The sequence below is a fragment of the Triturus cristatus genome, chromosome 3_2 (assembly GCF_964204655.1).
Source record: "Triturus cristatus chromosome 3_2, aTriCri1.1, whole genome shotgun sequence".
Taxonomy (NCBI): domain Eukaryota; kingdom Metazoa; phylum Chordata; class Amphibia; order Caudata; family Salamandridae; genus Triturus; species Triturus cristatus.
This window is the reverse complement of record NC_140584.1, coordinates 47,583,504-47,595,667: the sequence shown is the minus strand read 5'-3', so window position 1 is coordinate 47,595,667 and position 12,164 is coordinate 47,583,504. Positions and strand designations below refer to the sequence as shown.

General features: G+C 41.9%; 1 protein-coding gene across 1 annotated transcript in view; it reads left to right on the top strand.

Moving 5' to 3' along the window:
* LOC146856783 (opioid-binding protein/cell adhesion molecule-like) overlaps window positions 1-11,623 on the top strand; it is a 1,126,851-nt gene extending 1,115,228 nt beyond the window's left edge. Inside the window, exon 7 of the mRNA XM_085647228.1 lies at window positions 4,365-11,623. Within this exon, the coding sequence (XP_085503354.1) occupies window positions 4,365-4,465 (101 nt within the window). The 3' untranslated portion in view covers window positions 4,466-11,623. The remainder of the gene's footprint in view (window positions 1-4,364) is intronic.
* The last annotated feature ends 541 nt before the right edge of the window (window positions 11,624-12,164 follow it).

The window sequence follows — 12,164 nt, the reverse complement described above, 5'->3', positions numbered from 1 at the left end:
TTTGATTGAACCGTCCTCTGTTGTGATTTGCAGTCATGACAGGCTCACAGAACTGTGTGGGGTATGTTTTAATCCTGTATCTTGTCAGCTTGATTTCCCACTCTTAAAGTGGTCCTTTTCATTGCCACATTTGAGTTGCTTGTTCAGACGCGGATAGTGTTATTACAGTTGGTTCCTTCATTTGGTTGCCTCTTGGGGTAAGTAAAGTTATTGATAGTATATCCGCACTAGTGAGATGAGCCAGGGGTGCATGGTTTCCCAATAGTTTTAAGATATTTCCCCTGTTCAAAATATCTTGAGCGCCCCGTGATGCATATTCAGGGTAGATGAGGATCATATTGCCGGATTGGGAAAAGTGGCTTGCGCATTTGATTGCTGCAGTGCCCTGTGACATCTTATTAATTGCATTGGTGGTTAATGGTTGTGCATTCACACCAGGGCAATTCTCGCAAGGAAGAGGGGATACACTGCATGAACATTTGAGACGACTGCCCAATTGTTGGTTAGTTGTAAGTCGAATGACATCATGGTGCTTAAAATGATAATTTTCCACTGTAATTTGGGAAAGCCCCATGTAGTTTACGTGATCCGCTTCAGTTCTGAGATTAGTCTGAGATTAGAGTTTGTGGCAGCAAGCTCCTCATTTAGTGCGAGGGCAACTTGATTGCCTTCGAATTTAGAGCTATCTTTGAAGGCAGGAGATGTAGCATTATCCTTCCCTGTCATGGTGTTAACGTTGGTGGAAGTTGTATCAAACTTTTGGTGCATGGTAAGGGGGTTAGGGATTTTAGAATTCAAGATGACTTTGGTTTGTGGACGAACCCTGTTGGTGGAAGCCTGTGCCTGAATCTACTCCATCAATGCTATTTTATTGGTTGATGAGGGAATTTGACTATGGGTGAGATTTTCAGATATTAAAGCTGGAGCCTAAAGTGCACCTTTAGTGATGCAGCACATTTTCTCAAAGATTTGGTATGCTTTATTTCTTTTGTTGATGGATTTGTGATCAGAGGCTGTTGGCCGCCTGATTGTCTATTTGTTCCTGGCTTTATGCAGTCTTTCACACTCTTGCTTTTTCAGGGGGTTTCCATTGAGCAGTGGAGTATTGGGGAGTTTCTCTTGGTGGACCGAATCGAGGCATGGACTCAACATTTGCCACTTCATCCGTATTTAGGGTTTCTTTTTCCGGGATTGCTGCAACAGTGTGGTTGCTCTTTGTGACCGTGGTCCTTGTATCGGGTTCCGCATGTATCTCCACTACACACTGATTCCTACGCAGGCTCCATGTTGAATGCAGTGGTAGGAGGGGGGTTTCTGTTTTTCTGGGATCCCTTTGAAGTTATTGAAGACATTGAGGCCGATGGAAGCATGATTTGAGACCTCACCATGACAGTCTGCAATAGGGGCTTACAATGCAACGTGGAGAGGAGGATCCATTAGGCGCTGATTTAGAAGGATCTTCCACAGACTTGCTTCCATTGGTACTTCTGCCCACTGATGGCATTGCTGGATGTATTGCATGATACGTTAGGTCAATGACAACAGATGTAAGAAATGTTTTTGCAGTGTTGAGAATTTATTGAGAATTGGTGAGCAGGTGCATTTTCCTAGTGCTGAAGGCGGCAGTAGGTCTCCCGCCATAGATGTCCATTGCACTCACACAATGAGGTTCTTAAGAATATTAAACTTGTTATCTATCCCAGACACAAACTCTGCCAGGGTGTTTAAAAGGTCCACTCGAACTTCTAGTTTCTTGGAGTGAAATTTGAGTGATTGAACCATGGAGTTGACAACAGAGCATGTCAGCAGTTATCCCTTGCGACAGTGGAAGAAATAGTTTTTTTGTGAGAGTTATCGCTTACGACCCCTGACCCCAGGAGATGAGAGAGTATGGTGGAGCCAACATCTTCATGCTCACACTTCTCGAATTCCGTCAGCTTGATTGCTGATCTAATGAAGGGCCCCCTACACACCCTTTGTACCCAGGGGGGGGCTACTACCATTGTCCATTTCTGTTTGTTTTGTACTTGACTGCACTTTCCTCCTTTTCCATGGTTACTTTGCTGTGGGCTGATGGAGTTGGTTTGAAAACTGAGTTTGAGGGAGCCTATCGGCCCCCTACAGAATCCCAGTTCCGATGGGTTTGGCTGCCCGAGCTGATGTAGTCTGCCAAACATGGTGTGTGCTTGCTGACATTCTTTGCTGTGGAGTAGGCATTTTTGTCCCTTGACCCAATGAGCCTCAAAAATTACTTGGGGTGTTTTAAGGGTTCTCTGGTATAGAGGTGTCCCAAACCGTCCCCTTTGATATTTTTGTCCAGGTTTTTGCACATATCTGTATCTAAAATCAAGTATCCAGTAGTTGTACATTGACAATGCAGCCAGCTTTGGTGAACTTGCTGGCCTTTTCCATCTACTATGTGGTGTCTCCATGATGCATTGTGTCCTCTTGCGTGCTGTCATGGTGATTGAGTGATGCAGATTATTAATGATGTATATACTCTGATTGCTTAGGGTTTAGGGCTTTAGACTTTAGACTAATAACCTGCTGAGGCTGCTGAGAGCCCCTACCACCCACTCGACTGGGTGTGTGATAGCCAAGAGAAGGGGACCGAACAGCGGAATAACGGTGACTAGAAATTCTTCAGGGCCACACCTAGACACAGAGGAAGCCTCAATCGAGCTGTACTGCACTGTGCCACACTGAAACTCTGTTCACTGATGGTGCCTTGAATGAATGCCTGCTGGCGAATGCTGAACTGAGCTAGACCTGAAAATGAGGACAGTGCGGGCTGTGGTGCACTGAGTCCGGCAGGCAGATGGCTAGGTAGGTGGGCAGGGGGTGTGTGTGGCAGCAAGGCAGGAAAAACAGCCAGGGAAAGCAGATAGCTTGTGAGGCACAGTGAGGGCAGTGACGGCGCGGACATAACAACAAGCGTAAGCCACATCTGTCTAACATCGGCCGCTTCCACACAACGAGTGACACCGCAGTGTAGTGCTCCTACTGCCTCTTCCCCTTCGCTTCTACCTCCGGGCCTTCCAGGGCCCTTGCCGCTCATAGCTCCTCGCTCCCAAACTGGTTGCATTGCAGTGCAGTTTAGTAGCGGGTCAATTCCCACACCTTCTCTCAACACTTCCTGCCCCTTTCATTGGTGATGATAAGGGGGTCATGGTTGCTGCTACGGGGGCTAGTTGCACCCCTCTCCCTTTCATGGGGGTCGACGATGTCCCAATCAGTAGTCGGCGGTCTTGGCGAGAGGGAGCACAGTAGACATAATATATACAGCACACTGTTATGTAATGGTATGAACAACACTGAATAATTTAAGCAAGCTCAAAATACCGGGTCTGATTTCTCACTAACTCTTGTGGTAGGGAGTGCATATTGGAGTCCAGAACAATTATTGCTTTCAGATACGTATAGACAATGGGCATACAGTAATGTGTCCTATTACTTCTGAGGTAGAAATATGCAAATGAATACTGTTGTATCCTCAGAATGGTGATGACGTCACTAGGTAAGAGCTCTAATATCTGTCATTCCCAAAATGGTTCTGACAAGGTGCATGTAGCGATGGTAAAGCGATATTGTGCTGGCACGGTCTAGCATTCTGATTTAATATAGGTATTCCCTCCCAGATTTTAAAGATTATAATGTAGTTTGATATGTATAAAACTACGTTTCTCTCAGAAATAAAGAGACTGTAGACACAAGATTGCATAACTTCATAGGTTGATAACAAATTGGAGATGGGGTCTGCCTCATCCTATATTCACAAAATAAAAGTTTGAGCTAACAAAAAATTTAAGTTTTAGAAAGATATTGAATAGTACCGTTGTGAGATCTTGGGTCTTTTATTTGTTGTGGGTAGAAAACATTTTGTTGTTCAATCGGATGTTTGATGTTGCATTATATTGACTTATGGCTAACACAATGATGGCAAACATCTGTCTGCTATTACAACTCTATACTTAAGACTCCATACTTTGTACTGCCCGCAAATGGGCCACACACATCGTCCAATCCTTTTTTTGTGGGTGGCAGGAACAGTGCAGAATGCTATTTAAATTCATTTTTTGGTGTAAATCTTGATTTATGAATTCTGGTTCAGTTTAGATTTTTCCATTTAATCAGAGGAAGGCTATACTCCCCCAATAGTGACCAGATGCTTAATCTTATGAGCATTGTACTACAGACTTGTCCACTGTCTCTCTGCAATGCCATGTCCTACCAATAATCCATAAATAGCGTAGAGGTTTTCAAACTTTACTGTAATTGACTTTACAAACATTGTTACAAAGCTAGAGTCAATTGCTTTTCTCAATGTTCTGGTGTGGAAATAATTGCAATTTTCTCTTTTGCAGGTCCTGGAGCGGTACACGACATGAGTAACACTGCATCGGAAGCTTCAGCTGGACTCTGGGTCTTGGGCGCACTCATCCTCTCCAGCCTTGTCAAGTTTTGATGAGAAAAGCACAGCGTCCAGGGTGCAAATCCTGGCATCACCACAGCACAGACTTTACTCTCTACGAACTGTGGGAAAATCTGTTTCTCAGCTTGAACGATTGTGGTCTGCAACTTGTGGGATAACCGTGGGCGTTTCTGAAATTTTCCCCTTTTTGTCCCTCCTTAACTCCATCTCACTGTCACCCCTCAACCTGCCACTACCACGTTCTACAGTAGGTGTGTCTGGTATCAACACCACGTAGAGCACAGAGAGATATGTCTTGAGTGGTTGGCGATGCAATATACAAGTGGCACACAGCCTGGTGGTGACCTTTTAGCTACATCTATTTCAAGGGTAACAGGCTGCTACCATGCACATTGGACAGAGTGATCATTGTGCCAGTTTGTGTAGGGCTTAGTGTATCTCTGTATCTGGGTGGGGGTGGGAAGGGAAAAAGAACCATTGTAGAATTATTGATCAGTCTCCATGAAACCCACCAGCCAACTGACACCAAAACAAATATAGTCACTCTGCGGGGACCATCTAGAACACGTTCACCTGAAGAAGAAATATGAAAAAACTGGAAAAACAATGAAGGAAATATATGGTGGATAGAATTTACACTAGCCTGAAACTGGTTGGCGCAGCAGCAATGAAAACATTATACAAGTCTATCTGTCAACATCTTTCTATATAGCTAGCTCTCTTCAACTGTACTGAACTTACCAAGCACATCCGCCGAAGCCTCCATTGACTGGTGTTCCAGATTTGTGTATCTGCTTATCTCTCTACTGTTATGCATAGACTCTACTGTGTTCTTTCTTGCACATCCATGACATCCTCTGTAGAGTGATCAGCCATCATTTAACACCTTGGGTCCAAGTGGCATCACTTGGCACAAAACTAGAATGTTTTTCTTCCTATATTGTTTGGTAACAGTTTTACAAGAACAGAGTTACAAACAACTACAGCAAGCAATATTTGGTGTCATCAATACCTAGCCTCTCAGATTATTTTTATTGGATTTATCATATTGGTTTAAGTAAATGTATATTCAGCAAAAAAGTGGAGGCTTCGTGAACTTGGATGAGAAAGATAGATAATGCCCTCAAGAGTTCCTGCATGTTAAGGTTGCCATGTACAAAAAAATGTGTCAAATGTATTACAATGACAAATGCTTATTTGGAATGGGCAGATCGTCATTCGACGACCAGTTGAGGGACATCCAAGTGATGTGTAAACTTGAAATCCCACAGACTGACATTTTTGGACATGTGAACAAAATTAATGTTAGGGTGATAAACAGGTTAGACACACTCTCTCTCTCTCTCTCTCTCTCTCTCTCTCTCTCTCTCCCCCTCTCTTTTTCTCTCTCTCTCTCAAACACTCACACACACATGCACAGCACCTTTTCACATGTGGTGAGTATCTGGTTTGTAAGCACTTGGTGCCCTGTGTATAATTGTATTGTGGTCTGAAAATTAAATGCGTTGCCGTTATTTGATGTACACGCCACACAAAGGAAACATTGGCCAAAGTATAGACATGGGCATCTTTGTCCTCGTTCCTGAACCCACAGATGTTTCTAAATTGTATTCAAATCAATATTTATTTAAGTGTTTGGTGACCTCGTAAACTGGGTGTGAGTCTCTCACAGTAGACTACAAAAGTCATCTTCAGTTGACAGATAAACATTGCTAAATGTATTTGAAGAACTTAAATGTATCTCCACATTCATAGTGAGCCTTTGGAAGTATTCTTAAATGAACATGGATCATTAGGATGGATTTCCAGCACCCTTGGTTAATGTTCTAAAGACCCAATGTGTTATCATGTTTCTTTGAGAAGCGGTAGTGCTTGGTCATGAAATACCAAGGCAATTCTGCTAATTATTAGAGGGATCTGGGAATTTATGCAAAGATCGAAAAGTTTTAGCTGGTCTGTAAACCTTGGTCACTTGTCATGAAATTCATATTTATAGTTGTCAACATGATTAGTACTTATTTTGCTTCTTTATGAGGCCCTTCTTGTTGAGTAACCCAATGAGATGCCTCTAATTTACCCTCACATGTATGATACTAACTATCAAGCATAAAACTCCAGATGTGTTCACTTACAACTGCAGAGATGGTCTGGGTAAGAGACGCAATCCAACTTTGAAAAGAGAAGATCAAGTACTCATTTGCTAACTGGTCTATGTTTACTTGATTTTATGTTAGCAACGTTGGAGCGTCCATACATTTCCTACTTTGATCCCTGGGGCAGATCATTACGGTATATAAAGTAAATGAAGAGCAATTGTAGAGATCAATATTATTTAAAAAGGTATATTGCTCACGTGATTTAAGATCTGGCAATGGAAGAAGGGTACAGTTGTTTAATAATGTGGTTAACAAATAGAACTGGGCTGGACTGGACACTTAAAATAACAGCCAGATTCAAGAGTCAAAGCTGGTTATAATATTTACAAAGTAAAGTCAGTATACTAGTACTACAGTTACTGCACTGATACTCAGAAAGTTAAGTCAGCAAAAAAGAGAGGGTGTAGACTAGGAAAAGACCTGTAAAGGAACAAGAGTGTATCATTGACAAATAGAATAGCTTTCCAGAGGTCATGACAAATGCTGTATCATTTTGAATCTTTGTTGACCGTTCATGAAGAAGCCTGCTATCACTACATCTGCGATATGTCACTAGGAATATTTAAAAGAAGTATCTTATAATTTGGGTAGATGTTTTTGCATTTTAAAGTCAACATCGAGCATTACTTAGTATCTGTTTAATAGTTCAACATACACATATATGGTAAATGTATGGATGTGCGATGTATGCCTATCAGCAGCCTGTGAAAATGTATTGAACCACTTCCTTAACATCTGAACAATTGTCATAGTTTCCAAAAGGACACTCAGTGAAGTGTTGTGAATCTTTTTGACAGAGGAAAGGTTTCTCAGCGAGTGAGGAAAATGGGTTTGGACAAATCTACAATGAATGTTGTGAACATAGTGGATATCTGTACATGTTATTAATGGATACTTTAAACAGAACAACTGTTCACTGAGTTAAGGTGAGCGTTAACAATTGCAATGGCTGAGTTATGGCCACTGCTTAGATAAAATGCTATAACTTCCCAGACCTACAATATTTGCTTGAAATAGCCCACAGCTCCACTAAGACAATGATGAAGGTTCACAAAAGTGCATGCTCCATCACTGATTATTGGCTAATGCCATAAACTGCATGTGATGCTCCATCAGTAAGTAGAGGATGAACTGAACAGTTCAATGGTCTTTTCAAGTCAATAGCGAATACTTATTTGCACTTTGTGTGTCATCACTGATCCATAGATAATTCAAATGAATGCTCGTGGACAGCTGATGAGATTTTGCCGATCAATAATGACCAATGACAAAGGATCATTATTGACTACTGCATTTTCTGGAATTGAAAGAGCTTTTCGCACAGTAGATGATTAGTTACAGCCTAATGGCTGGCAAATGGTTAAGGGCCTTCCCATGCAATCGTTTAAAGACACCATATATCACGAAATATTCCATTGAACTGTAAGACAGTTGCATCATTGCAGAAAGATGTATGGGCGTCAATGGGAGTACAAAATGGTACTATATTGGGCAACAATGGAGAAACACGTCACACCACTCTGTGATATTGTTCAGTGCATTTTGTGGACTAAAACTAATGGCTAGTCCTACCATTCCATTGCTTTCTAAGATGCTTTCATGCATGTCTGACAAAGTTGTCATGTGAGTTCAGAATCCGTAAAGAAGATACATGCTTGTAAGGAAACAATAGGAGTTGTGTAACTTAGTACATAATAAAATTACATTTTTTGCAAAGAACAATAGATGGAACTCCTAGATGCTAGCATATTCCAATTTCATCCTAGATCATTATAATATGAACACTCAATGCGGTACTCCCCAATCAAAGAATGGTCACCATGGATGAGTCTCAGAAGCAAAGTATGACGGGGGACGTTTCCATTTTCAGAACATTTTTCCTTGGAGTTATTTGCAGGCATTGCAAACCAAGAAGAAGTATTGATATTACACCACCATTTTGTTTGAGTTAAAACTTAGGTTTGGGTCTTTTTGCCACAAGAGGAGGAGCTGTGGCAGTTTCATGCCATGCTATGTATATCTGTAGCTTTAACTATGAAACAAGTGTACTGGATTTAAGATCCATTGAAAACTTTCAGGTCAATCTTGACAATTAAGGATCATTCTCAATCAAACAACTTTTACAACCTGCACTGTTGATCCAGTCCATGCGGGATGATGTAAGCCACACCAGCTGATAGCTATAATGAGTGTGGACCGAAGTGGTGATTTTGAACTAATGACAACTTTGTAAGGGCAGTGTTGAAACAGCAGTGGCTGCGATAACTGTGACACATGGGATTGGTCGGTACAGCATCAGGATGAGGCTCTGCTCTCATTATTTTTTCTGAATCTGGTGCCAGTGTTTCCATCCCATTTATGTGTGTTGAGAAGCACTTATGAGCTGAGGGTCCTTGAGTAAATGACTTAATTTCAATGCACTTGATGCGCACAAGCTTGACATCGAATAAAAGCTCTGCCGCGCACAGCATTTTCTACTACTCTGAATATCCCATATCGAGGCTGCAGATTTGGGGAGTAATACGCTAACAATAAATTCTTTGGCCAAGGGTGTTCTTTCTGTCTCTTGTAAAGCATGGCTCAAGGAAAAAATTACCTGGTCATATATTTTTTACTATTCTAACAACAAGCTGATAACTGGCATGAGGCCTTTCTCTTTGGAGAGTAACAACTCATTGTGCTTGTACACAATTTTCAATCTGTCCTGCGTTTCTTCTCAAGATCTCCTCTTATGGCCTAATTATGAAGTCTGCAGTATTTTCCTCAATAAATTCTCCCCACTGGATTTACTGATACCATTGGTAATGCTGGTTCCGCAGGGCACCGTTAATACCGATTACAAAAGTAGCTCTGAGATTCCCCTTAGAAATGAGGACTTTCCAATAATCCTTGTCCCAATTTGCCCAGTACTCCACCTTTTTCATCAGGTGATTCTTCAGGTTTGCAGAAGTACTTTGATCTCGGAATCCAGATTACTCATTAAATCGAGATTACAGCGCAATTGTAATGGGCCCTACTTCTGGGATGTTTTCACCTGTTACATATATTTTTAAACATAGCCAAATGTGTGCTGTTGATGAAGTTGAAAACGTGTATAAAAACAAATCATTAATTTGGCACAATCTGACTGAATTTTTCATGTATATAGGTTTTCACCATGTAAGTGCTAGGCAGCCTCCATGTCCATTCTATCCTTGACCTTCATGATATATTTTCAACTTAGTGATACATGACATGTGTAGAGATGGTGACCAAACACCTTGCCATATAAGGCGATCTTTACTGGCCACACATCAATATGCAAGTGGCAGGCTTTGACACCAGACAGAGCCACCCTGTCTCACATTATGAGAAGAATTGCAGGGATATGGAAAGAGAGAAAATTGGTAACTCACTTTCCTACTCTAGATCCTCTTGGGAGATTTGCAATAAAATGCAAGGGTCCCATTGCTAGAAAAATATGACTTTCATATGTTCACACCAAGTATTGTATTACCCTTTTCTACAGATTATACTTATTTATAATCAAGGGAGTAACCAGCAACAGTAAAATAACTCCCACTCCGAAATAACACTCTGGTGGCACCAAGCAAACAAAGCAAGTGAGCCCTACCCTTCCTACAAGAGCTCTCTTGTCTCCTATTCCATCCGTCTACTCTCCCACTCATACATTCATCCTTTTACATTTCCATCCTTTCAACTGTCCAGTCACCCATCCATCCGTTTACTCTGCCATCCTTTCACCAGTCTTTCCATCACTCATCCTTTCACCCCCTCATTCATCCACCCATTCATCAAGCTATCCTTCCTTTCACCCTTCCTTCTATTTAGTATTCCTTCTATCTTTTCCTGTTTCATTTACCTATCTTTCGTTCTTTCCTGCTAGTGCCCCGTGCCCCTCTTGGCTTCGTGGGAGACATGCACATGTATCTTCTAATGAGTATCTAACTACCATGCAGTTGTTTTTCATAGACGGCTCCAAGTTACACCATGGGCTATAAGAGTGCCAGGATCACAATAATCAGGCAGTGGGCATTTCTCTACATACCATGCAACCTGGCACTTTGATTTCATTGCCTCAGCTAAAGATAACCAAGAGCACAACTCCCAGAATGTAACGTGTAGTGACATGAAAGCTCAGTACGTGGGCACTGGGGGTCCCTGACCGGAGTGTCGCGAGATGGAAGGCATACTTTTCTCTTGACCTAGGATCCAGAATAAAGTACTTCATGACTTTTGTAACGAGTGCTTCCCCAACTCTCTGGCCCACGTAACAGCCTGGTAAGAGATGAGCTAAACACAACATGTATGAACATTGCCATCGTCCTATTACACTACATTTCAGGGAGAGACAACAAGAAAAAAAGTAGGTCAAATCAGAGGTATGTGTTCACCCAGAGTTAACCGAAAAGAGACAGGTTTGTGTCCTCCCAATGAATACCGAAAGCATCAAAAATATGCTTTGCGAGAGATTGCCTGAAATTGATGAAAAACAATCCCAGCCCAGTGTCCGGCTTTGAGCGCGGATTACGCTGCAGTTTAAGTGAATCACTGCCTTTGCCAGAAAATATTCCTGCATGAAAGGGTGGTCTATCCCTGACATTTAAGCATTCCACGGTCTGCTTATCTGAGCCATTTCTGAAGTTCAGAGCACATTAAATTCTGCAGCCAGTCAAACGTGATCTTTCCATCTAGCAGTTGTGAACAGCATAAGGGGTGGAGGGTGACATTAAAAAAAAATGCCTGGAGGACCTTTCCAGAGATCAGTGTTGTTGGTGAGTCCCAGCGATCAACAGGGAAAGGATACTCCTTGAGAGACAGTGGTGGACACAGTGCTCAATTTGTGCCAGTGTTTGCTGGTGCTCGAATCAGCACTTATCTCATACTAACAGCACGTATTTATGACAGCCCAACGTATAGTGGTGCTATTAGTCTATTTTTTAAAAAAGCATGTGAGCAAAGTCTTTAACAATTCAGGAAACAGCCTTTGGATTGCATGTTTTACATTGCATGCTATTACAACACAGTTGTTACAACGACCGCGTTGTTACAACGCAAACCATTACATCGCAAGTCGTTACAACGACTTGCCGTAGGGGGCAGAAGGTGTTGGATTTACAATCCAACCCCTTCCCTGCTGTTGCACAAACTGAAGTAGGAATAGTAAATTATACTATTCCTAAGTCCAGCGCGCCCCCTACAGCAAGTCGCTAAAATGACTTGCGATGTAATGGTTTGCGTTGTAACAACGCAGTCATTGTAACGACCGCATTGTAATAGCATGCGATGTAAAGCATGTGTAGTAAACGTATATATTCAACAATTCAATATACTATTACAATAATAGTAAAGCAAGGGTGTTCAGGCCGTTCTTACAGCTTTGGGATACTTTTGGCCTCATTTCTGAAAAGTGTTGCATCGCGGCGTGAAAGCAGCGATGCAACACTTCTCAGTGCGCCCTCCTTGCGACAGGATGGATGCGTCATATTTACTATATGACGCATCCTGTCGTAAGGAATGATAGATATCGTCAGTATTACTGACGTATCTGTTGGTGCAAATGTGGCGCATTGCTG